General features: G+C 44.3%; 1 protein-coding gene across 1 annotated transcript in view; it reads right to left on the minus strand.

The window, feature by feature from the left end:
• Positions 1-6,683: 6,683 nt before the first annotated feature.
• Positions 6,684-26,927, minus strand: part of LOC116796361 (myosin-1B-like) — a 33,444-nt gene continuing 13,200 nt past the window's right edge. Inside the window, exons 19-39 of the mRNA XM_032706927.1 lie at positions 25,580-25,716; positions 24,068-24,323; positions 21,575-21,817; positions 19,818-19,994; positions 19,076-19,221; positions 18,899-18,989; positions 17,772-18,161; positions 17,553-17,679; positions 17,018-17,136; positions 16,218-16,414; positions 15,550-15,733; positions 14,477-14,642; positions 13,462-13,586; positions 11,206-11,514; positions 10,917-11,120; positions 10,697-10,822; positions 9,418-9,588; positions 7,890-7,994; positions 7,715-7,810; positions 7,168-7,302; positions 6,684-6,788 (exon numbers count right to left, since the gene is read on the minus strand). Of these exons, the coding sequence (XP_032562818.1) occupies positions 6,774-6,788; positions 7,168-7,302; positions 7,715-7,810; positions 7,890-7,994; positions 9,418-9,588; positions 10,697-10,822; positions 10,917-11,120; positions 11,206-11,514; positions 13,462-13,586; positions 14,477-14,642; positions 15,550-15,733; positions 16,218-16,414; positions 17,018-17,136; positions 17,553-17,679; positions 17,772-18,161; positions 18,899-18,989; positions 19,076-19,221; positions 19,818-19,994; positions 21,575-21,817; positions 24,068-24,323; positions 25,580-25,716 (3,519 nt within the window). The 3' untranslated portion in view covers positions 6,684-6,773. The remainder of the gene's footprint in view (positions 6,789-7,167; positions 7,303-7,714; positions 7,811-7,889; positions 7,995-9,417; positions 9,589-10,696; positions 10,823-10,916; positions 11,121-11,205; positions 11,515-13,461; positions 13,587-14,476; positions 14,643-15,549; positions 15,734-16,217; positions 16,415-17,017; positions 17,137-17,552; positions 17,680-17,771; positions 18,162-18,898; positions 18,990-19,075; positions 19,222-19,817; positions 19,995-21,574; positions 21,818-24,067; positions 24,324-25,579; positions 25,717-26,927) is intronic.

A 26,927-nucleotide genomic window follows, 5' to 3' on the forward strand; every position in this document is an offset into this window, starting at 1 on the left:
ACACCAGTGTAAGACAAATAGTTCTGGATAGGACTGTATAGTTTATTATCCTGTTTCCAGCAATATCTTATAGCAGAAGTCTAGGGACAAGGACAGTTGCAGAGACACATTTCTGAGAACATCCTCTTTATTTGCAGCAAATGATAGCTCAGGTCTTCCCCCATTAGAGGAGGTATCATTTGCACTATTTAGGGTAGTTTATTTTAGTTTTTGAGCCCATGCAAAATTTTGGCACCCATAAAATTCTGTAGCAAGTGTTTCCAGTGCAGGTACTATATTTTAGAACCTGTCCCTTGCCTGTTTTATCTGTTCAACCCACCTCCAATGACCTAAGAGTTGCACTGATGTCCAAACCTAAACCATTGAACTGAAAATTACATGCATATGAAGATGTGGGCATGACCTACTTTCAGGTCCCTTATGACCTGTCCAAGATTACATGGAGAGGCACTGGAAAAGCAGGAAAACATCCTAAGAGGACTCTGATGAAAGCACCCAAACCTTTTTTCAAACATCCTTCCCTCTGGCTTAATATCAGTCTTAGTGGTATGATCTGGGCTTGCCAAATAATCTGCAACAGCTCGCTGGGTCCAGAGCATCTGATCTTCTCTTTTGATCTCATGGAGAACTAGGTTTCTGGTCATTTAAGAAGAGCAATCCAACCAGGCAGCCTCCGGCCAAACTCCTTCAGGGTGGCTAGTTTGGACCGTTGGTATTGTCCCTGACACTAAGCTTTCCTCTTCAGCATGAATTGCTCATTACTTGAATTCCATCAGGATTTCTTATTTCATGAAAGAGTAGAGATTCTGCCTGACCCACATGAGCAGGACTGACTGCTTTCTGTGGATAAAGTTGTTGATCTGTGTGTGTGTGTGCGCGCCTGTATCTGCAGGACATAGATGTCTCCGTGTTTGCCTCTCAATGGTGTCTCTGTTCTACAACCATCTGTGTATAAAGCTGCTATTCTCTCATGAACAATAACTCATACAGGAAAGTCTCTAAGAATTAGGCAAGAACTATGTTCATCCCGAGTAGTACTGAAGATGAGGATCCAATCTCATAAAGTCTTGGAAACTCAGCATTAGTTTTCCCTTGAAAGCTTTAAAGTCTGCTGTTGCTGACACACACTTAGAATCAACAGATTGGCAGCAAACTGTCTCTGTAAAGGGTGCTGCACATCCACCAGTTGCTCAGACAAAGACCCAGCAGAGCCCTGCTCACTGTGGCCAACCTTTTCCTCACTCCATTTTCCAATGAGGATCCAACTAGCAACTCGTCCATCTCCCACATTCTTCTCAGCTCGCACAGAGGACTCTCTCCAGTCCCTTTGCTTATATCTCCAGTATACTCTACTTCTCTGCCAACAGCAGTGAGTCAGTGGGAAAAAGCAGAGTCACTATTCCTGACCCCCTGCAAGCTACACCTGGACCTTGGGCTGCCCAGAAGACTGTGAAGTTGGCTGTAGGGAATATCTGACACAGGGATCCATACTGGTATCAAAAAATCACAATGATATTCACTTCAAATATCTAGTGAGGTTTGGGTACTCAGCTGAGAGGAAGGAAGTATCCAGAGGATTTTATCAGACAGTCTCCTGTGGTCAGAATAAGTGCAGAAAGAAGAGTTTCTAAAAATCAAGTGTGTTTCTCTGACTAATAGGGATGGTTCTAATTTGTGCCCCCTTGTCCAACACCATGGAAAGAAAAGATAACAGGGCTCTCATACTCCAGTGCCTCAGAAGGGCAACAATCTGGGGCTGAAGATGACCAAGAAAATTTAAAACAAATGGTGACATATCCTAATAATGTAATTGTAAGAAAACTCCAGATATGTAAATCATACATAGAAAAAAATACATAAACAGTTTTTCAATTGGATTAAAATTTATTAGAAATTTTATTATCAGATGTTGAAATTTCTCAAGGATTTTGGGTGTTTAAGCAAGGGTCAGAAGTACCAATAGATGAAAGGAAGCATGCTCCTGTGAGTGAAGCTGAGTGGCTGGAGATGGACAGAATATTAAAATTAACAGATAAAATAAGAATCACAGAGTGGTTGAGGTTAAAAGGGAATGCTGGAGATCACATTGGAGGTGATCTGGTACAAATACCCTGGACAAGCATGGCCTCCTAGAGCAAGTTAGCCAGGATCACGTCCAGACAGCTTTCGAATGTCTCCAGTGATGGAGATTACAAATCTATGCTGTAAAAATGTCACGGAAAAAAGACGACACTGGAATCACCACTTTGAGGACTTACAGGCTGAAGTAGGTGATTTGAAGTAGGTGGCTCACTTGGACAGTGTGTGAGACAGAGGCTTCATTCCCATGCTGTCCTTCCCTGACCACCACCCTCCCCACTCCCTGCATGGTCCTAACCTTCATGTGCCTTGTACCACATCAGTGCTTCTGGCCTTTCCAGTGAATTGATCAGTCCCCAAACAGCAGAATGCAACTTGCTTCCTGCTACATTAGTGAGTCCAGCTGAATGAGTGAAAAATGTACATTGAGGTCCCATCTCCTACTCCAAGCAGGGCTGACTTCAAAGCTGGCTGAAGTCGCTCAGGGCTTTGTCCACATGTATCCTGGAAATTCCAACGATGGAGATTTTACAGCTTCTCTGGGCAGCCTCTCCCAAGGCTGCAGCACTCTCCTGGTAAATAATGTGCTCCTTTTGTTGAAAAAGAATTTCCCTGGTTTGCAACATGAGACCATTGCCTGTCATTCTTTCACTTGCAGGAGAAGCTTGGATGCATCGGAATTCTCACCTCCCTTTTCAGTAGTGTCTCTGCAATGAGATCCCCCAGCCCTCCCTTCTGCAGGCCAAACAAACCTAACCCCCATCCATCTCCTCACATGGCACATGCTCCTGCTCACCAATACTGGGCTGTTGTTGAAGCCTCTCCAGTGTGTCAACATCTCCCATACAATGGGGGAAGTTTTCTAAAAAACTGCACAGAATACTGCAGATGCAGTTTCACCAGTACCAGGCAGAGGGGAATAACCACATCCTCCATTTGCTGACCACTTGTTAATGCAATCCCACGACTGTTGTTGCTGCAGGGAAGCAGTGCTGACACAGGTCCAACTTGTTTTCCACAAGAATCCCAAGGCCTTTCCTGCAGGGCTGCACCCTACAATCAATCCCCAGTTTGAACTGACGCATGGAGTTGTTTTGTTCCAGGTTGAAAAAATAAAGCGATTTTATTTTTCAGAGAATAAAAACAAATATATGAGGTGAATTAGAACAAATTTATCACGTCATTAAAGAGTTAAACCCTCATTCCTCTCATGCTGAATGTGATACTAATACAAATATGGAGCAATGGTGGTACATGGTAGCCCTGTTTCATACCTGAGAAATCTTAATTTTCTGCAGGAAGTTCTGATGTCAGTCACAGACATAAGCAAAGGGGCTGTAACTCAGCACAAATTACCCTCTTCCTAGCAAAAGGTCCTGCAGGCTTGAAAGAGAAGCTGATAGGCCACTGGAATGAGTCCCACTTCTATCTGTGCCCCTAGGACCTCAAAGGAGGAGCAGGCACCATTCCTAGAGGGGATGAGCTCTGTGTGTGCATGGTGTGGTTTTAAATCAGCATTTTAATCCTTCTTTTGACTTTGCAGATAGGCATACTAGCAAGAATTATCCTTCGTACACATTGAGGTAGGACACAGCTCCAGCTCTTGTAATCAACTAATTTGTTACTGTTCTAAAATAAAGAGTTTTTTATTTCCTACAAGAAGAGATAATTTATATCTCATGTTATCTCTGGGTCAACTAAATGAAAAATGGTACATTTCTTGTTCTTAAAGAAATAAATAAAATTTATTTTGAAAACCCACCAGTTATCCTATTTCAATTTCCTTCCAGCTTTCCATGCTTTTTTTTGAGACAGACTTTTTTTTTGTCCCCTTCTATTTTCCAGAATTGCCTGCTTCTCTTCAGAATGTTAAAATACACCTGCATATCCTATAAAGTGAGTGCAAAGAACTAAGCAGAGAGATATAGAAATACAAAAACCACTGAGCTGGGAACAGTCTAGAGTTGCTACTGGAACTGCTGAACACAGACCTCTGTTCAGGCCTTTGCCAGGCTCTGGAGGCTCCACACCTCTCTCCTGCCTCTCATTCTCTCTGTGTGGAGACACATGGCTGAACAGGGAGCAGTTTCTGAAGAACAGATGACACGAGTGTGTGCTGTCATTTTTAAGGTGGCATGGTCTGTGGTCACAAAAGGAAGCCAATGAAGCTAACAGGCTTCTATACTGAAACACTCCTACAGTGAGACAAGTGATCCCACACACTGCTCCTTCCTGCTGCTGCCCAGTGTGCCAAGGCACAGCCAGTGTTGGCTCCTGGGCCATGCTCATGCATCTGGTCACCCCACTGCCTCTCCTTTCCTGATATACTGGGACAAGCAAAGGACTCAGAGGGCTCTGTAGATCTCATGACAACTACAAAGCACATCTAGAAGCTTCTGGGAGTGCAAAGAAATTTTCAGACAAAGGCTTTTCTTTCAGCTTTATAAATATGTTTTCAGCCATCATCATAATGGATCAAAAAATAGCTCCAAGAACACTCCCACAGAACAAAACTCCCATGCAAGAGCTGTTTCTCATTCTTTCCATTTTTTCTTGCTTTATGTACAAATAAGATTATTGAGAACAGGTCTGTACTTAACAAAAGGATAAACCCTGCTAATCTACTGATTTGTCAGCTAGCATTTTGCTTATCACAGCACTGTTTGTTGGCTGGGGCAGACGTGGTCCCAATGTGCACAGCTGCGCAATGAAAACTGCATAGTGTCATGTGAGAGTGTGGGCAGGACATGCAGTTTGGGGGGCTGGACAAAACGACTGTTCAAATCACAGACTGCTGTGTTTGTGATCTGGCTGTCCACATCCATCTCTGACAGCACACAGTGCCATGCTGGAGAAGATGTAAGCCAGAGCCAGTGATGGCAGGTAGCCACGCAGCTGGGAAATGAAACAATGGGATGATTTTGTTAGCTTTGACAGGCAGAGATGGCAGACCACTGTCTGATGGGGCGCCAGCAAACAACACACTGGAGAGCCTCGACCGGCACAAAGGACTCTGAATGCGAACAGGACGAATGGCCACTCAGGATGCACATGGATTACAGCCAGCAGTGATGACAGGGTATAAAACACAGGAGGATGACAGAAACTCAAATGGAACACAGTGTAGGGGAAAAACTGATGCAGATCAATACACTAGGAGAAAAGAATGACACAGAAGGAAGGGCCACTGAGTGCTGAATGTGAATGGGAGGAGACAGGAGCTTTGGCTGGGGTGACCAGTGGGTGTGGGGTGACGGTACTGGTGCCCCCGGAGACAGAAATGGGACCGAGAGCAGCCAGAGCCACTAGCTGTCACTTGGGCCACCCAGCTGAGCACAGCCACCGGCACAGCCCGGCATGACACGGCCCTGGAGCCAGCACTGGCTGTGCCTTGGCATGCTGGGCCAGCAGCAGGAAGGAGCAGTCTTTGGGATCACCCTGTTCACAGTTCAGGAGCGTTTCAGGACACTTCACAATGAGCCCATGGAGCTGTCGTGTGGCTTCGAACACGTGTCCTCTCCCGGACAAGGAGGAGCAGCTAAGGCCTGTGCTGGGCACCGCGGCCAGACCATCCCCTCCCTCCCTCGCTCTGCTCCCGGGGCGGCTCCGCGCACGGGGCGGCAGCCGGTGGCTCTGGGAGCGGGCGGAGGCACGAGTCTGACCCCGCTTCGGGCGGAGCCGCCGGGTGCGACCCGGGCGGGCCCACACCCCCCTCATCCCGCACACACCCAGCACACCGCCCACCCCGTACCCCCTTCACCCCGCACCCACCCAGCACACCCCTTACCCCGCACAACCCTCACCCCACGCTCCGCACACACCCTTCACTCCGCACACTCCTCCCTCACGGCCTCGGGCCGGCGGTGCCGCAGCGCCCCCGTCCCCGCGCTCGGGCAGAGCGGTTGGTCCTGAGGGGCTTCCGCCGCGTCCCGTCAGCCCCCGGGGCTGCTCGTGGGGGGCTCGGCCGGGCCGAGCCGCGCTTACGGAAAAGCCACCCCCATCCCACGAGGAGCAAAGCCCTCCTCTGCGTGCCGCAGATCGCCTGACTCGCACTGTATGGAGGAGATCCGCTCCGTGCCCCCTTCTCCCGCCCCTGCATGGAGCATAAGACACACAGACATACAAAGACACACGAACAGGCGCACACAGACACACACGCACGCGCGGTGTCGGGCGCTGATCCCCACTCACCCCCTCCGCTCCTGCCAGATCCGCAAATACGCGCTGCCCGGAGGAGCCGCTCTCCCAGTCCCCGCAGGGTTATGCCAGGGACTGCTGCGGAGGCAGCAGGACAGAGCAGCTCAAGTCCCTGGTTACAGCCTGACAGAGATCTTCTCAGTGTTTTCCCTAATTCACCGTTAGCTTCCCTCAACCAGGAGAGTCAAAACTAAGGAAAAAAACCAGGAATGGGCTCCCATTGCCCTAGTGAACCACTGGCAATTCTACTGCATCCAGTCACAAACTCTCACTGTCCATCTTGTAGTGAATCAATACTCCTTACAGTCACCTGAGCATTACCCGGGTTTATTTTTATTTCTCACAACTTCTACTTAGGGTTGGCTAAATGTATTAGTTACACACACACCTGGTTACTTGAAGAAAGTAGTGAGTTACTTGAAGAAAGTAATGGGTATCTGCTGGATACACAGAAATCCATATCGGGAGGGAGCCTGCCACAGCTCTGGTCATGGACCTCATTTCTCTGATTTCTAAATATAAAAAAAGGAAGATAATGTAGAGGATATTGGAGCAACTGAATTATTTGTGGACTTGTTTCAGGTTTGTGGCTATTGCAAATGTACTACCATTTTCCTGATGAAGAGCTATTATCTCCCAATTCTGCTGAAAGACCTGGATTCTTAAAGTTGATCATATTTGGTCTGACTCTTGGGAGTCACCAAAAGGACTTTCAAAACACACTGGTTTTGAATAAGTGCCAATTTTTGGCCTTGAGGTCACCCCAGTGAAAGAGTGGGAGGAATACAGCTATGGCTGTATTCAAGGTGTTTGGGCAGAGGCCTTTGTGACACTGGCTGCATCTCTACATCTCTTTCACTCTACATTTCTTTCTGCATCTCTACAACTCACCTGGCCTTCAATGTCACGACTTTTGGCTCGTAACTTGTTAACCTGACATTCGGCAATATCAGCTCGTTCTTCGGCCTCTTCCAGCTCGTGCTGGGCCTTGCGGCATCGCGAGAGATTAACGTTTGCCTCTTCTTCCTGGAAGTCAGACAGCACTGTCAGTGACACAGACACAAATGACATTGCCCTGTTACCATTAAACCTGGGGCTGTGCCACAGAAATGTCACCTGGTTTAGCCTCGCAGGTACATACCTGCATGGCCAGTACCCTGTGCATTTCTATCTAGTACCCCTTGGAGGGCAGAGCAATTAGTCCTGCTCAGTTCCAGCTGGGAAAATTGGCTTGTGTGGCTCCAAAGGTGCAAGAGTTCCAAGATAACTATAGCTACGCCCACTCTGTTCTGAGCTGTCTTTATAAAATAAAGGATATTCAAAGGCAGTGGCCATAGTTGCCCTGTCGAACTGAGTATTCAATTATTTTTATGAGCTAGGGAGCCCAGACCTTTTGGAAATGTATACCCAAGCCCACTGAAAAAAGTCCTGCACTCACAGCTTCCTCAGCCTGTTTCTTGTATGCTTTCACTTTTAACTGCAGCTTGTCCACTAGGTCCTGGAGCCGGAGAATATTTTTCTTATCCTCTTCAGACTGTAGGAAGTGAAAATCATGTCAGCTTTGGAACATGGACCGAGGTCATCCACATAAGAGGGCAGAGGATTTGCAATACCTGGTAAGTGAGCTCCTTCAGCCTTCGTTCGTACTTGCGAGCTCCTTTCAGAGACTCTATTCCTCGTTTCTGCTCAGCATGAAGCTCATTTTCTAACTCATTAATCTGAAACACAGAATCCTGGTGAAGATAGCAAGCTGCCAAGAATGGCTGCTGATCCTGCTGCAGGATCCTGGGAACCAGAGTTTTGCAGATAAAGGCTGCAGAGAAAGTGGCAGACAGAGCAGGGCAGATTCCCGTAGCTGCTTCTTGGGTCTAGACTAGCTAAAAAATACTCACCATGCTATGTTAGTTGTGACATAGTGTACGAATCCATAGTTATTTATAAAAGGATATAGAAAGGTAAATTGTGCATGCTTAGAGCATTTATAATCAGAATTAGGTTTAAACCTGTCAGAGAAGAGGAAATTGAAACAGAGAAGGGAGGATCTATCAATATTCAGGTAAATGGTGAAAATCTGTTTCATTTGTTATCTTTGACTCCAGCTCATCCTCATGAATAGTCCTTAACAACCTCCCAATGCTCCATCCCTCTTCTGCAATGTGTATGAGAAAAACCTGAATTCCAGTGTTTTTATTTCTGTGTGGATGTTTCCTTTCAAAGCCAAGAGCACCAAATTCTCAATCAGTTGTGCTGTATTTTGAAACAGAAACAGCTGACTAATGCTCTGCTTCTGAGAGTGGCAGCAGCATATACTATTTAGGGACAGCATGGGAACTTGGCTGCTGTCTACTCCCTTCACACTTGTCCAGTTTCCGTAGCCGTTATATTAGAAGTGTAAAGTGTGGCATATCTATGCCTGTTCCCTTAAGTATATCTATAAACCTGCTGATTTCTACTCCCTTTTTGAGCCTTTTACCATCTGCCTCTATAGCCTCCCATGGCAGCACATTCCAGAATTTCACTGCCTACTCTGTAAAGTACTTCCTTTTATTTATTTTAAACTAATCTCCAGGTGAAGATGTCCTGGTCTCTTCAAATAGCAGAGTCCTAGTCTTGTTTGTCAATACTCATAAGGCTTCACCCCCAGATCCTTCTTGAGCTGCAGAGAACAAAACTACACATGGTATATTTAATACAGTGGCAAGGATGCTCTCTGTCTTGTTCTCAGTGCCTTTCCTAATGAAGCCCAAATTATTTTCTCTTTTAGGTCTTTGCTTCTACTGCACATTGAACAGTTTCTGAGACCTGTCTTGGATGAGAGTGCGATCTCCTTCCTGTCTGGGCTGTATTTTTCAGTTCCAAGTTCATCCCCAAGTAAGTATGCTTTAAATTATTTTTCCCTAGACAAAAGTTACTGTCTGTGTCCACCTTATGTTTATCTGCCCCCATTTTTGCCCATTCAGTGTTTATGAGGTCATTCTCAAGTTCCTTGCCCACAGTGCAATGTTTTTCTACTCGGCGTAGCTCTCATCAAACCTGCTGGGAATTCCTGGGACTGTCCCCGTTGCCACCCTCAGAAGAGGTTCCAGCAATCAAAAGCCCAGTCAGAAACTTCACCTCAGGCTACCTAAGTCTTCACCATACCCTTGCTTCTAGTTTCTGGAGTTGCTTCTTTCCACCCTTCAGAGCCAACTGCTCGGCCTCTTCCAGGCGGTGCTGCAGGTCCTTCACTGTCTGTTCCAGATTCCTCTTCATCCTCTCCAGGTGGGCACTGGTGTCCTGCTCCTTCTTCAGCTCTTCTGCCATCATGGCTGCCTGATTGTAGGGCACAGTTGTGTTACAAATACGCCTCCCCATCCTGGCAGTTCTGTGTCCCTGGGAGCAAGACCCAGCTTCTCACTGGTGTGTGGCCCTGCAAGTTCTCAGTCAGGGCCCACAGCTGTGCTAAGGGTCTGTCATACAAAGAGGATCATTGTTCCTCAAAGTCTAAAACTTCTTCACCTTGGAGAACAGGCAGGGTTGACATAAAGAAAAAATTAATTAAGGCATGCAAATGGCTTGGTACCAAAGTTTTATTTTTTAAGTTACTGAAAATTAGGGATATTGTGAAATATCACCAGCTAGCACTCTGTGTCTCTGGGCTCCCAAGTGATTATGAGTGTCTGGCTATTTGGTGCCTTAATTTGCCAGAGGCAGACTACTAAGCAGTTTTTGCCAATGAAATGACCCTGAGTACCTCAAACTGCACTGAAAAGCTTGTGCCTGCTGAGATCCTCAGGACTCAGGATGGGTAGCTGTTCCCAGTGTGGCAGAGCAGAGAGGTCAGGGGGACATGCAGCACTGCAGGACTAGACACTGGTGCACCAGGACTTGATGCAATAGTGTCACTATTTTCTGTTTCGTTTCCATATACCTGTCCTAGATGGTCCTAAACGTTGGTAGTTCTGATGCTGTGAAACTGTAGTCTTATTTAAATGAAACATTTATATTCTCTCTTTTTATTTCTTACGTGTCTAGCATTTGTATAGAAGTGTGTATGATTTTTGTCTTAATTTCTGCTTTTCTGTACTGTGTCTAAACAGGCCTCGGTCCAAATAACTCTTTTCTTATTGCAGTTTTGCCACCACCTGTTCTATCCTGTCTATTACATTTATTCTGGAAGCAAAAGTGAATGGGTTTGGGAAAGGGGAGAGGAGATGCCTCTTCAATACAGACTGCTAGCAGGACATGAGGACCATTTCTGAAGGGGTGTTCTGTGGCAAGCAGTGGGGCAGGGCTGTGTGAGGTCCATGTGGGAGGAATTGTGTGTCACAGATACTTTCTGTTGAAGAATTGGTTCTCCTCCACATGATTCATACCTTTCTAAAGTGTAAAAGTGACTATGGTAGTATAAAATGGAAGGGAGGCAAGCAAGAGGACTCACATCTGTGATCGCTTTCTTTGCTTTCTCCTCTGCATTTCTGGCTTCCTGAATGCTGTCTTCGACTTCATTCTGTAAATGAGTAATGTCCACTTCCAGTCTTTTCTTGGTGTTGAGGAGGCTTGTGTTCTGTTGGGACAGTCAGAAGACAGGTCATTCCCACCCCATTTGTGCCACTCCCATATGCCTATGGTAATCTCCTTTACTAGGAGATGCCAAATACCTGTGAGTGTAGCAGCTGCACTCGCTCGCTGGCATCTGTCAGCTCCTGCTCAGAAACCTTCCGGGCTCGCTCGGTCTGCTCCATAGCAGCTCTCATCTCCTCCATTTCTGTTGTCATCAGATTGTTCCTACGCTCCACCATGGCAAGCTGCTCTTTCAGGTCATCATTCTCTCTCAAAGCATCATCTAAATGGAGCTGGGAATCCTTAGGAGGGGAAAGCACCATGAGACTCAGAGGCAAGCAGAGTGAATGGCAAAGACCTGTGGGACAGAAGCCTTGTGGTCCCTACCTTGAGTTGCCCTTGCACGGCTTTAAGGTGCTTCTGTGTCTCTGCTACCTGACAGTTGGCATGCCTCAGCTGTATTTCCATGTCATTCAGATCTCCCTCCATCTTCTTTTTCAGCCTCAAAGCATCATTTCTGCTTCTGATCTCAGCATCCAGCGTGGTCTGCATAGACTCTAATACCCTCTGGTGATTCCTCTTCAGCTGTTGAATTTCCTCATCTTTCTCTGCAGTCCTTCTATCAACATCTGACTTCACCTGGTTCAGCTCCAGCTGAATACGTAAGATTTTTCCCTCTTCGTGCTCTAAAGAGCCCTGTCAGGGTTGAAATATTATCATTTGTCTCTGCAGTACCCATTGGTGGGAAATGCCTTTGCAGAAATGTGACTCTTTGCAGCCAGCAGGGCAGGTGTATTTGCCTTACTGTGGACCTTTAGAAAAGGCCAAGTACTGAAAAAACTGCTATCACATACTCAAGAGTCACTGTACCTCATCTGGATATTAAATGGTAATTTAGGAACAATACTCCTTAGGGAAATGCCTCCAATACCACAAGGTCTGGGCACTGAGGGCTATTTTGACACTGCAGAGATAACAAATCATGTGAAAACATAAAATAGGACAGCCAAGCCTCCTGCTCAGAAGCAGCTTGCCTTCTCTTGCACCTCCATGATGAATTCTGCTTAGGGACTCTACCCTTAGTCCCATTCCAGTGACTGTGTGGGCATGTTCCCCTTCCACACAGCCTTTTCCCTCTGGTACTGGTGTCATCTAGCTTCAGCTAAAAGGAGTTAAAAGCCTGAAGCTGGCTCTTTACAACCAGTGGACAGAAATAAGACATCCAGAGAATGAAACAGTTGATGTAGCCCTGGCATCCCTTTTAAGAAGAAACTCTCCAGAGATGCCTGTTTCTCCTTTTTGCTTCTAGAATCAGCCTATGGTAACTAATTCAGGATTAGATTGATGACATTTAAATGCATAAATTAGAGCAGATGGATTTCATGACCAATACCTCTTTCTCCTACTGCCTGCCCATCTAGTGAGATCTAGAGATGTGCCAGTTGTTTTATACTTCTTTTTCTACCTAAGGGAAGTTACAGAAAAAATAAAGTGAGGCTCTTCTCAGTGGTGGACAGCAAAATGACAAAAGGCAACAGTCAACAGTTAGTACAAGGGAAATCCTGACTGCATATGAGGATAAAAGTGTTTTCCCATGAGAATGGTGTTGCTCTGGAGAAGGCTGTCCAGCAATAGTATGACATATTCATCCTTAAAAATTATAAAGATCAATTACACAGGGCTTTGAGCAACCTAATGTAAGTTCAAAGTTGGTCGTGTTTTGACCAGGAAGTTGGACTAAAGACCTCCAGAGATCCTGTCTAACTTAACTTAATTCTGTTTTTGAGGTATGCCGTAGGTATACTGTGGACAGCTCATGAAGTGCTCTCAAAGACATTTTGTGGAGAATCAGATGTGGTCATGCAGAAGTATAAAACGTTTTCCAAGAGACAGGCAGGGCAGATAGGGAACAGAAGGCAGAACCCAGACAAGAGGAAACTGAAGGAGCTACAATGTGGCCTGGAATGGCAAAAAAAAGTAAGATTTGAAGCAATGGAGAACTGAGGGATAGCCAAAGACAGTAAGGAAGACAGAAATCATGGAATTGTGGGACCTGGCATACAGCCTGTGCCAGCAAAGCATGACAGTGTACCAGTGTACTCCAAGATTCAGCTGATCCCCAGCAACCTCTTCATGTTCATCCGAACGCATGTCCTGTGAACTGACTCCTCTTTAAACATGTTACTGACTCCCACTCATTCGAAGTGGAGGAACTCAAGAAATATTGTCTTAATTTTCTTCAGCATTCAGCTTGCTTTGAGCAGGGAGTGACATTGAGAAAACTTGAGTATTGATTAGACCTTCTTGGAAAACATCCTTGATTAATTTGACTAGAAAACAAAAATTATCAGTGTTTTGAAGTACAAATTACTTTTCTTCAGCTTTCTATGGGAGCAAATTCAAACAGATGATGCAAAATGAACTCAATTTTAGACTGGGACTGAGTTTTTTTTGTGCATGGTAGTACAGCAAGGAATGCCACATTAATATGGAAGAGAAGCGGATCCTGAGCTATTTGATCTGTCTGTGCTTTCTTGCTGCACCTTTGGGACAGTTTAAGGATATCAGGAATATAAAATATATATTTAAATTTTCCCCATTCTTGATTTCTTTGAAAGCAAGCACCTTATTGAGGACACTTACCTCTGCTTCTTCTAATGCTGCTTGTAGGTCACACTTTTCTTGCTCAATTTGCTTCTTTGCTTTCTCCAGCCCATGATTTGCTTTTCCAGACTCAGCAATCTGTTCAGTCAGATCAGAAATTTCCTCTGCAACCAGAAAACACATACTCATCTCATCTTAGATAATGTTATCAGTGGCACTTGGAATTGCTCTTTGGCAACGGGAGTGACGGAAGAGAACTGATGTAATGGGATGAAGCAGTGAGGAGAAATCACAGAATCATGAAATCACAGAATATTCTGAGTTGGAAGGGACCCACAAGGATCGAGTCCAACTCTTCAGTGAATGGGTAGGGTATTGAACCTGTGACCTTAGAATTATTAGCTCCAAGTTTTAGCCAACCGAGCTAATTGCACAATTCTCTCATGTGCAATCTTTATTTCTGATAACCTGCTCAGTGTGCAATTCGAACACAGTTCAGTGTGCAATTTGAAAATGAGAGGGACCAACTGGAATGAGCTCAGAAAATAATGTCAGCTTCCTCTGGGTAGTGAAATTACATCTCCAGAGACAGTCCCCAGTGACCATTCAGCTCACAAAAAGGATCTGAGTTGTATTTCCTTTGTATAGATAGTTTGCTTATTAAATGCCAATCCCTTGTGCCACAGCTGCATAAACCTCCAATAATCAGGAGACAGATAACAGTCCTCCAGATTTTTTCTAATGGCAGTGACTGACTGAAGTAATCTGAAAAAACTTAGAATCATCATAATTTCTGTCTATTCAGTTAATTTGGTCCCTGTCCATGCGTGGGATCATGACGGTGTGAAGGAGGAGGAAGTAGGATTCTCTAATGAGCTGTAGGCATGTGTTTGCAGGTGACTTTATGATCAGCTGAACAAGAAAGAAATTTGCTACCTTTATGGAAAATTATAAGGAACAAAACCTTGGGAAGAGGCAGAGTTCTGGTAGTCCAGAGATGTGGAAGCATCCTAGGGCTCATGGTGAATTCCTGGTGACAGATATCTGAACTTACGCTGGAGGTTCTTGTTCTCTCGTCTGACAGTCTCAGCCTGGTCAAGCATTTCTTCATAGGCATTCTTCATCCGGAAGATCTCAGTGCTGAGAGAGCGAGACTCCTTCTGGGCAGCTTCCAGCTCAGCCTGACTCTCCTGGTACTTCTGCTTCCATTCAGCCACGACCTGGAGTAACAGAAGCATAAGAATGACCTGTTCTGCAACACTCCTGTCTCTGCACCTTTACAAGAACCCAAGAGGCATGACCTATCTTACAGTCTTTGGCTTTAGACTGTTCTCTGCCTGTGACAATCAACTCACTGTGATACATACTCTGGCTGTTTTGGTGGAATCTACTTAAATGTGCCTCTTCATCCAGCACTAGTGCATGCCCCAGACTCTCAGGCAGGAGTTTGATGGGACACCAGACTGGATGCTGTGGTTGGTCTGAATAAGGATGTGTGAGCCTTTGTATTACTGCAGGAGCCAGTGGTCCTGGACTCAGGAGAAGACTCCAACAAGAAAGGCTGGAGTCTACTGGTTCTCTCCTGAGTTTGATGCCACGGCTCTGTAAGGCATCCTTTTTAGTACAGTCACTTAATTCACTCACACAAGGCTAGACCAAGGCACAGGGCTATGCAACATCCGTAACTTGGTCCAACAGTGTAGATTCTTTTAAATATTAGTAAAGGCAATGCAGGCTGGAACATTACATGACTGAAGCTCTGCCTCACCCAAATACAAGGCTGGCAGACTAGCACCAGGCAAAAGTCAGGGCTTGATAGCTTACATGTGAGTACTTGCTCAGTCTGCTTGACCAAAGACTACATATGGATCCTGCTAGTCTCCTTTGCAAAGATTTCATGCTTTCAAAAACTATCAGAAGGCTACTTCATCATTTGTTGCGGTCATCTGCGTTTACTTACACAGTGACTTTACCATATGTCATATTATGTGGTCCTTATCATAACTTTGCTTTGGGTAAGATGCAATTTATCTTACTGTTAGTGTAGAACTTTGATAATTTCAGAATTTGTCCTGGCCTATCAAATATCTAATGATGTTCAGATCTGGCATGGTCTTTTGAATGAACCTTGTCAAAATTCTTCTGCTTTTTATCAAATGCTGCACAGACTGCATTTGACCTCTCCAGGTCAATCATCAGGTCATCCACTTCCCCCTGCAGCCTCTGCTTTGTCTTCTCCAGTGAAGCACACTTTGCATTGACAGCCTCAATCTGTTCCTCTGAGTCCTGCAGGCGCTGGGCCAGCATCTTCCTGCAGAACGAGAAAATCACCACTGAGAAAAGGAAAATTCTGACCTCAGAAAACGGACATGAAAGGCATTGGGAATGGGAGAGCAACACAGAACACTCTGGTGCTAAGAGCCTGGTGCTAAGTGACACAGCACTCTGGGTTGGTGCATAGGAAGAGAGAATATGTACCCAAGTACATACTGTACCAATGTGGAGAGGGACCAGAAATACACTTTCGATATTGGCAGTGTAAAGAATGTGATTTTTCAACTACTATGGTTAGTTCAATAGTTAATGCATTGGAATTCTCTTATGTAGACACTCTTGAGCCTCGACCTCTACTCCTCCCTTAAATGTCTACTCACTCCGCTTTTCACTCTTAATACATTACAAAGCACACTGCTCTACATATTCCCACTACAGGCGTATTCTGGTTTCCTTCAGTTATACTCATTTATATTTAAATATCCTTCTACTTGTTCCAGGCCATCCCACTCCCCATGTACTTGGCCTCCTCGAGCTCCTCCGTGCGCTGAATCGCGTCCGTCTCGTATTTGGTTCTCCACTGGGCCACTTCGCTGTTGGCCTTGGACAGGGCGCGCTGCAGCTCCCCCTTGGCTTCCTGCTCCTCCTCATATTGTTCCCGGAGCAAGTCACAGTCGTGGCGAGCGGACTGCAGGGCGTGGGCCAGGGCGTTCTTGGCCTTGGTAGTTAAAATGATACAAATTGTCAAAACGCTAACAATGTGTGACTGGATTTTTTTTACTGCAGTTTGATCAAAGCTTTGCTTCATATCTCCCTGCTACAGTTACTAGAGCAACAGAAGGAACAACATGAATAGCATTAGGGACTCTGTGTTTCAAACTTGATGCTATTAATCAAGGTCAAATGCTTGTCCATCTTTTTCTGGGACACCACCTCTCAAACACATCTGCACCAAATGCTTCAGGAAAAGATAGACTAAATCCAGCGACAGACAAGGTGCAAGCACTCCTGCTCTATTTCCTTTTTTTGGCTGCTGCTGTTTGCTTTGCCTCAAGGATTTCCAGTAGCAGTAAGGCAGACACACAGAGCTGATTTTATTCATTTCTCTCATGTTTTTGAACTTCAGAAGTCTTGATGAGAAGGACTTAAACTTTCTTCCTTATTTAATTTCTGATGTCTCTTCTCTATATTATACCACAAGGCACAGTTCAAAATTTTCACTGTTCTGATGTCACCACCTTTCTCTGAGGAGAAATCTAATTTGTTTTTTTAGTGCATTTATTTATTTTACAAGTTGCTGGTCCAAATGAAAGCAAGTCACCTTATTTTCTTCCTCTAGTTGCCTCTTCAGCTCTTCAGTCTGCTGAGTGAAAGCATGTTTGCCTCGAGTCAACTGAGAAATCAAGGACTCCTTCTCCTCCAGTTGCCGAGTAAGTTCACCTAACGGGAAAAAGTTGATTTTTTTAGACAGAGGTATGAGACATAAAACAAATGAATGAGAGCAGCTAGCCATGTAGAAAGTGATTACAAGATATAATGTGGTAAATTGAAGGGTTAGAAGCAATATCATTCCCACCGATAGGAGAATCTGTCAAAGAGAAATGCTGTGCTGGCATCAGAGGAAAGAAGATAAACTGATCACAAACTCACACATTCATTTTGATTGACAGTTCTTCTTTTGGTTTGGTTTTATGTTTCCTTGGGTGGCATTTGTATGACTGCCACCAGGAGGAAATTCTACGTTGTGAGTTTTGTTCAGATCACTGAGTAATGAACATGTTACAAAATACACAGGCATTCAGGCAGCATATTTAAGTACTTGACACGGGAGTATTACATCTCATCAAGGGACATACCATTCTCAGTCTGTAGGCGTGTTTTCTGTGTGTTCAGATCATTAATTAGTCGCACATGTTCGTCATCTTTTGTTCTGACTTCACTGAACTGGTCTTCAAGAGCTCGGCACATCTTTTCCAGATTGCTCTGTGAAGAGACAGAAAGCATCTCCTTCAGCTCATCCAGTTGTTCAGAACAACAGTGGTAACGATGAGAAGCATTTCTTCCTGTGCAGCAACCTTGGCTTTGGAGACAGACTCCATGTTACTGGCCAAGTCATCAATCTCCATCTTGAGCTCGCTCTTCTCCTTCTCCAGCTTCTGCTTGACGCGCTGCAGGTTGTCGATCTGCTCCCCCAGCTCAGCTGTGCTGTCCGCGTGCTTCTTGCGCAGGGCGGCAGCCGTGGCTTCGTGCTGCAGCGTGGCCTCTTCGAGGTCCCGGCGCATCTTCTGGAATTCTGCCTCCCGCTTCTTGTTCATCTCCACCTGAGCTGCCGTCGCCCCTCCTGCTTCTTCCAGGCGCTCGCTGATCTCCTCCAGCTCCCTGGACAGGTCAGCCCGATGCTTCTCTGCTTTAGCGCGAGAGGTTCGCTCGGCCTCGATTTCCTCCTCCAGTTCCTCAATACGGGCCTGAAGAGTTAATTGGTTAAAAGAGGACTTGAAATTATTATTAAGGAATAAAGAGCAAACATTCACATCCATTTATAGAAGCGTAGAAAGAAAAGCACCATTAGAAACTTCACTGAATTGGGTCCTAGGACATGCAATATTCAGCTTTGGAACAACCGTGAATGTAAAATCTGATACTTCATTTTATGTTACAGCTCAGAATGGATTTATTGTTTTGTGAAGAAATTAGAATTGCACTTTTCTGAAGAAACAGAGGCAGTGTCACTGGAAAATGTAAAACAATGCGAGTTTCTTGAAAATTTTCCAAAGAGCAAGCCAGAACAAAACAATGTCCCTTCTCCATCAGCAAACAGGATGGAAGAAACTTTGAGATGAGCAGTCATGGCATAATAGCACTGAAGAGATCTGTCTTCTGGCTCTGCATTTAGAAGGTGATCTTTGTCCTGATCATGACACATTATGTCACAATCTGTTTTTTCCTTAGAAAAGCCATTCTCAGTGGCATTTTTAAAGCCTATAACAGTCTTCACCTAAAACATTTCCTACATATTTATGTATGATTAGAGGCCAGAGTCACTGTAAAAGTGCCCTGAGATGGGAACAGCACACAGAGTCCATATTAATGGTTATTCATTTGAGAGAAAATATTTTTGTAGAATGGTGTAAGAATAAATATCAATTAATTCTAAGAAACTTGTTCTTGCTATTAGAAGTATTAATAACTCTTTAGACTTTACCTGAAGCTCCTTAATTTTCTTTTGCAGCTGAGAACTTTGAGCCTGTTCATCTTCAATTTTACTTTGCAACTGACTAATTTCAAAATCCTTTCTGTTAAAGAACAAGAGGGCAAATGCAATACAGTTAAGATAAAACCTGAATTTCAGAATTCAGAGCATAAGAAGTCAGTGCAATACTTTTTTAGCCTGTCATCCATCTGTTGCTTGTCATTTTCCAGATCCATGATGGAATCCTGAAACATTTTCAGATCACCCTCCAGTTTTCTCTTTGCTCTCTCAAGGTCCATTCGCAGTTTCTTCTCTTGTTCCAGAGATGCTTCAAGCTAAAACACATAAAATATACTTTGAAACACATAAATTTTACTTTGAAAGTAACTATTCTTGTTTTAATAATCTAAGTTGGAAATTGATGCATAGAGAAAACAATCAGATTATCTCCACCTGTGCTACACTCTCACTGTGAGATCAGAGCTGCCATGGTGATTTGATTTCAGTCATTGAGCTGTCCACAGCTTGGCTGTGCACAGTAGAAATAAAAGCTTTTTTAAAAAAACAGAAATAAAAATTTTCCAGTGGCTGCAGTCTCTAGCATACAGACCGCTAAATATGGACAAATTCCCAGTATTCATAACTTCCTGGAGTATATGCACACACAAATAACTGTGTAGCAACTTTCAAACTGTCACAGGTGTCCTGCTCCAGCTAATGGTTTAAATCAGGTCACAGAAGTCTACAATGCTGAAATGCCCAGTGATGAACATGAAAAATGTACTGCATTCCACAATTCCCTGTCAATTAGCTGAAATTATTAGAGCTGGCTCGATTACTTAAGGTGTTGCTTATACTCCCAATTACAGATTTCTAGTCTCTTCTAATATGTTAGAGCATCTGTATATAGAAATTGAAAACTTTTACTTACATCATCTACTTGCTGCTCCAGTTTGGTCTTGGCTTTGGTGAGTGTGCTGACTTTGTCTTCCTCAACTTGCAAGTCATCCAGCGTCTGCTGGTGGGCTTCCTGCAGGGCCTTTTTCTCCTTAGTGAGTTTAGAAATATTTTCATCCAGAGTTGCCATCTCTTCAGTAAGATTCTTAACCTGTCAGACAGCCAGCATCCATACTATGAAGGGATGCCTTGAGAAATGGCACACCAAGAACACAGTGAGTGCATCCTTGCAAACTCTTGCATGAATTTAGTCAACTCTCCACAGTATGTTTATATTGATTGTGATGAGGGCAGCAGCAAGTGTCATGCCTCAGGGTCTGACCTCTCTGGTCCTGCTTGTAGGAATTCTTGCTTTAGTTATTTTTGACCCCCAGTCCTATCCTACTGAATTCTGTAGTGGAACATGTTCTGGATCTTCACTTGCCTCTGAAAGCATTTCCCACTGGGATTTACAAAAGCCCTCTGAATTGCTCTTACTCAAGAAATGTCTCTCCTGCATGTGATATTTTGCTACGAAAACAGCTGTAAATTCTCAGCAAGTCAGGTTCTTTAAAAAGATATGATCAAGTGGCAAGCATAACCAAAGATATGTTTTCTGTAAAACTGAAAGAAACACAATAATGTGACAAAAACCCTTATGCCTGTGGAACAAGCAATCACATGTTTAGGGGAGGGGCTTCTAACTGGGCTCTGCTAGCTTTATCTTGGAAATTCCTTGTACTTCAATAGAACCTTGCACATCAGCAGCCTTATCTCAAATGCATCAGGTCTGTGCATTAGCCTGCCTAATCCTTGCTTCCCATTTGTCACATTTGAATGGGAAAGCCTGACAGTAAAGATAAGGAAAATTCATGCTGCTAAGTGTGGAAATGGCCCTGATATCCTATAGGACACTCCCTCATCCTAATACCCACCACTAGCTAGATTTCCTCTAGGCATTAGTGTAGCAATGTCCAACACATCTGTAATTGCAAACAAGATCTGGTATTGATCTCAGTAATGGCAGTGGAGGGAACTCAACATTGTAGCTACAGCTCTGCCATTATTGTTTCTACAGCAGGGCAGAACACTGTCCCCACACACATGGATTTTTGAATTCTAACATATATAACTCAATTCTGTTTCTTCATATGGATTGTAGAGATCTACATGTGCATTTCCTGGGAGATAAATGAGTTAATGACCGCTTGATATAGACCGTCCTTGCTACACTGACAGTATGAACACCACAAATCAGGAAGGACTCTCGTTGTATCATCAGGTCAATGGAAGGGAAGGATATCCTAGCTGAAACCTGGTCTTCTTAAATACATCATAAGAAAACATTTAACATCTGTAAAATCAGTTCTCGTGCATGTGAGAAAGAACCAGCATAGCTGTTCTATGTTGAGTTGCTCACAAGCATCATAGTTCTCCATTTTGCACAGGAGACACAAATATACTGATTCCTTAAGACTGCAAATAGGCAAATATGAAAATTCTTTATAAAGCACCATAACAACCTCTTAACTCTTTTTGAACTGTCACAGAAATACATCGTTCCTAAGAAAAAATTAAAATTTTAACAGAAAAAATTCTGGCAGCTGATTAAGTGAGAATACCTCTCACCCATGCCTTGGGCACATCTCACTTCTGTTCAGAACACTTAAGAATGACTGCAACTTTCCACAAAACTGACAACTGTCTGTGAAAACTGTCTGTGGAAGAATAATTCCCCAATTTCTCTGTCACCTTATTCTCTGTTGCATGCTTCTCCTTTTCCACTTTGGCCAGAGTCATTTCAAGATCATCAATATCTTTCTTCAGCTCAGAGCACTCATCTTCAAGTTTCCTCTTCTTTGCTGTCAGTTCAGCATTTGTCTCCTCTTCATCTTCCAATCTTTCATTCAGTTCTTTAATTTTAGCTTCCAGCTGGATTTTACTTTTAATGAGTCCTTCACATCTCTCTTCAGCATCAGCTAGATTTTCACTCTCCTGTCAGAACATATTGAATGCTCATTATATTTATCATAACCGTGACAAAAGGCAACAAGTTCAAGTTCCATATCCACAAAATTGACTGCACAAGTCAGGGCAGTAATGCCTGTGATTCAATCATGAGGAAATTATCCTGTTCAACCGTGGCTAGGAAAGTGGACTATAATCCCATGGTGGAGACACTTCCTTTTAGCTGGCCAAACAGTTTGACTACAATACCATACAATAGACTCACAGGGTTCAGTCGTAACAAGGAGCTTGCAAGGAATTAGTAAGATAAATAGGTGGGCAGAAAACTGGAATACTACCATCATGGAAGCATGGTCTTAGATGTGGATTTGTATAACATACAGCATTCAAAGTCAACTTTCATAGAACAGTAGATGAGTCTGTCTTTAATAAGCTCCTTTGATGATATAAGTCAGACTGTCTTTCCCCAGTTTATTCACATGAGCCTAATCTGGTTCCCATCATTCTTTAATCTCTCAGCCAAGATAGGGTCAAGCTCGATCTAGATTGTAGCCTGCAACTTTCACTATAGCTAACATTTTGTGACACATGATTAACAAAAAAATTTTGTCTAAATTAATGCTACTTTGACGTATTCTAGGCAGAATACCAGAACAGGTATCTGCTGTCTCCTAGGACAACAGAGGGCACCTGCAGCAAGGTCGCAGATGATTGTGTGGGAGTGTTGAGCTGCTGGAGGGCAGAAAGTCTCTGCAGAGGGATCTTGACAGGCTGGATCGAGGGGCCAAGGCGTGAGCTTCAACAAGGCTGAGTGCCCGGTCCTGTTGATGGGTCACAACAACCTCACAGAGTGCTCCAGGCTAGGGGCAGAGGGACTGGAAAGCTGGAAAAGGACCTGAAGGTGTTAGTGACAGGAGCTTAAAGCGAGCCCAGGTGTGCCCAGATGGGTAAGAAGGCCAGGATCATCTGGCTTGTGTCAGCAATAGCGTGGCCAACAGGACCAGGGCAGTGACTGACCTCTGTGCTGGCACTGCTGAGGTACCTCAGATCCTGGGGTCAGTTTTGAGCCCCTCACGACAAGAAAGGCATTGAGGGGCTGGAGCATGTCCAGAGAGGGGAATGGAGCTAGGAAAGGGTCTGGAGCACCAGGAGCAGCTGAGGGAGCTGGGGGGGCTCAGCCTGAAGAAAAGGAGGCTCAGGGGGGACCTTATTTCTCTCTCCAGTTCCCTGACAGGAGGGGGGAGCCAGGGAGGGTTGGGCTCTGCTCCTAAGTGATAGGACAAGAGGAAACAAGCCTCAAGTTGCACCAGGGAAGGTTCAGACTGGATCTTAGGAAGAATTTCTTCAATGAAAGGGTGGTCAGCATTGGGACAGACTGCACAGGGAAGTGGTAGAATCACCATTTATGGAGGTGTTCAAAACTCGTGTGGATGTGACACTTAGGGACATGGTTTAGGGTTGAACATGGCAGTGCTGGACTTACTATTGATGGACTTATTTGATGATCTTACAGGTCTTTTCCAACCTCAACAATTCTATGAATTAAGGTGTTAAATTGAAGTCCCAAATGCTTGTAAACTGGGTGGGTTTGGGAGAACAGAGCATTGAGTACCAGGAAAGGTACAAAGAAAGTCGGAAAACTCACTGAGGTTAAGTTCTGAAGAAGGATTCAGATAATGAATCTGATATTTAGCAGATACAGGTAAAAGCTTTGACATGTGAAACAATACAGGACTCTTGCTGAAACTCAACTGATTCAAAAGCACATGACAACAAGTGACAGGTCCACTTGCACCAGACTGCCTTTGGCCTTGGTATCACCTATTAGAACCTGACATGTGCAATTTCAGTCTCTGTCAAGCAGTATTCCAGAGAAAAGCAGTTTGCACAGATTCAGTCCTGCCTCTGACAGAAAAGCACCCCTGTCCTGGCTCCATATTTAATGATCAGCAGATGTGGAAACAGCATATATTTCATCCAGAATCAGACACCACTGTGAGGATCACATTGTATATACTGTGGGACATCTGATTCTTCCACTGGTGATTGCTTAATGGTAAAGTGGGTTTATCTGGGAGTCCAGTTGGAACTTTCCTGTATTTCTACTGGTGTTAATTTATGTGCTTTGTGCTCACTTTGCTTAGATGTAAGTGAAAAGACCAGATACAAAGCAGTGTTCCTTTTACATGCCTGTTTATGAAGGACAATGGAAAAGGGAAGGGAAAGAGCAGCAGAGTAAGAGGAAATGGGGTGAATCTGAAAATGGAAGTTACTCACAGACTGGACCTGAAGCTGCAGATCATTTTTCTCTTGCAACAGGGTCACCATTTTTTCCTCCAGTTCTTTCCTTTTTGCCTCAGACTTTGCAAGCTCCTCCTTGGTTTTCTCAAACTCCTCCTTCATGTTGGCCATCTCCTTCTCAGACTCTGCGCTCTTCAGCAAGGGCTTGATCTTGAAGTACAGCTTCATCCAGGGCCAGTGTTTGACATTCATGAATGCACGAATGTTGTACTGAATGATATAAATGGATTCTCTGAAAACACATGAAAACAGTTTATGAGAGTGTGAGACTTTAGCTGGAAACATACTCTCATTATTTACCCCAAAGCATCAGCATTTACCCCAAAGAACTTTTGCATAAGACTTTTCTTCGTCACCTTCCTCGCTTTTATTAAAGAGTCATTTCTAGGCCCTTATTGCAGAATGGCTGGTTTGGTAACTTGAATGATAACTATGTCATGATACATGAGGGAGAAATACTCCAAAACAGACAGACTTCTCTAGCATATTGGCTGGCAGTCTCTGAGACTTTCCTCAGTCTCAAGGAAAATGCAAGTGCTCAGGTATATACCAGAGTGAAAACTGAATCCTTGAAGTACTCCTGCTGAGATTACAAATCTAGCAGTTTCTGTCAATTGTGGAAACAGTAGCTTGATGCTTTTGGGGTCACTCAAAATAGCAAATGTCATATTAGAAAATATTAACAGAAACTGAAAAAAAGAAACTTTTTAATGGTATTGAATGCAAAAAGATGTTGATGCTCAAAGTTCAAAGGGAGATTAGACAAATCCTTGCAGAGAAATTCAGTAAGAGTTATTGAATTCTTAGAAACTATGTGTGGCTCAAGAAACATCTGAGCTAAATATATGCTGCACAGTATTACAAATAAAAGCAGCTGGTTGGCAGAGCGTCCTGTACATTTATGCAAGCCTTGCTCCCCCTAAAGCTTTCACTTGTTAACAACATTTGAGAAAGTTTGCTTGACTTGCCTAGTGCTGTCGCTCCTGCACTTTAAATTTTGCATGTGGAATAGCTGAAAGTATGAAGTATCTTCTCTGTACAAGGTAGAATTGTTCATCTTAGATGATGGAGCCAGGAAAGGAAATTAAAGAAAAGGAGAGCAGAGAGTGGTTGTATGTCATTCCTTAAAAAACCAATGTGATCCAGTGAAATGATGAGACAACATGTTCAAATCAGACAAACCTTAGCCCTTGTTCAGTTGTCTGTCTCTGTCACAGAGTTCTTTAAAGGCTGAAAACAGTAAGTGCATTTCTGGAGAAAAGGTTTCTAGTTAAACACTAAGTATCATGGTCCAGCTGCATGATGCAATTGCTAAACAGCCACTGCTAGAATTTGTGAGGCTGTTGTGAGGAAGCTGTTAGTTTATACTTGCGTTGTTCCCACTTTCTAAAGTTCTTCTCCAATGACAGTTTTTTGTTTGAGACCATACACTGCATTGATGGACCCTTGGTCTGACACAGTACGATCGTTAGTGTTTTCTTATATTACCTGCTTGCATTCATCTTTTTAAATTCAATTCTCATGAGGTACCCTCTGCACATAGCTTGTGTGTGAGTGATCAGGCTCACGAGCTTCTCATCTCTCATCTCTTCTAGGAGTCCCAGAAGACCTGCCTTGAAAAACACCTATAACACAAAAGAGAGTCAAATAGTTTGAGGCTTAGGTGGATACGTGGCTATTGACAGCTGATGCAGGGTAGTACAAGTCAATTTTGGAAAAGTAAAGGTTTAACAGCTGGAGAAATTTTGTGTCAGTATTCAAATCCTCAGTGTTCCTGTGACTCATGACAAATTGCTCTGTATGATCTAATCACATTATTGCAGTGTTGTTTAGTGCCTGCTCCAGTGTAGGTCATGAAGATCTAGCTCATCAATAGTTATTAAATTAAAGAGTCAACTTTCAACTTAGTACTATATCCTACTCTGTCTCTTTGCTGTACTCTACCCTTCTCTGTCAGGCTCAAGATTTGGTCTGTAACTTCCTTAGAACTGGCTTGAGAAGCATACATGGTGATGCCATCTAGAGGGATCTGGACAAGCTCAAGCAGTGGCCTATGGGAATTTCATGCAGTCTAACAAGACCACCTGCTGGTGCTGCACCGGGGTTGGAGTAACCCCCGGGATCAATCCAGGCTGGGGGATGAACAGATGGAGCCCAGCCCTGGGAGAAGGACTTGGGGGTGCTGGGGGGAGAGAGGTTGGACATGGCCCAGCCCAGAAACCCTCCATGCCCTGGGCTGATCCCACAGTGTGGGCAGCAGGGGAGGGGGGGATTCTGCCCCTCTACTCCCTCAGGTGAGACCCCCCTGCAGAGCTGCTCCAGCCCTGGGGAACAGCACAGAAGGACATCGACTTTTGGAGAGAGGCCAGAGGAGACACTGAGATGATCAGAGGGGTGGAACACCTCTGCTTTGAGGAAAGGCTCAGAGAATTGGGTAACCTAATTGTGGCCTTCCGGGACCTGAAAGGAACCTACAAAAAAGATAGAGAAGGACTTTTTACAAGGGCCTGGAGTGACAGGACAAGGGGGGAATGGCTTCAAACTGAAAAAGAGTAGCTTTAGATTAGATATTAGGAAGAAATTCTTTCCTCTGAGCATGGTGAAACACTGACACAGGTTCCCAAGGGAAGCTGTGGCTGCCCCTTCCCTGGAAGTGTTTGAGGCCAGGTTGGACAGGGCTTGGAACAACCTGGTCTAGTGGAAGGTGTCCCTGTCCATGGCAGAGGGGATGGAACCAGATGACCTTTAAGGTCCCTTCCAACCCAAACCATTCTATGATTCTGTGTGTGTTTAGTAGTGGAGGTGGTTGGGTTTGTGTCCAGAGATAGCACTGCCT

The sequence above is a fragment of the Chiroxiphia lanceolata genome, chromosome 19 (assembly GCF_009829145.1).
Source record: "Chiroxiphia lanceolata isolate bChiLan1 chromosome 19, bChiLan1.pri, whole genome shotgun sequence".
NCBI lineage: Eukaryota > Metazoa > Chordata > Aves > Passeriformes > Pipridae > Chiroxiphia > Chiroxiphia lanceolata.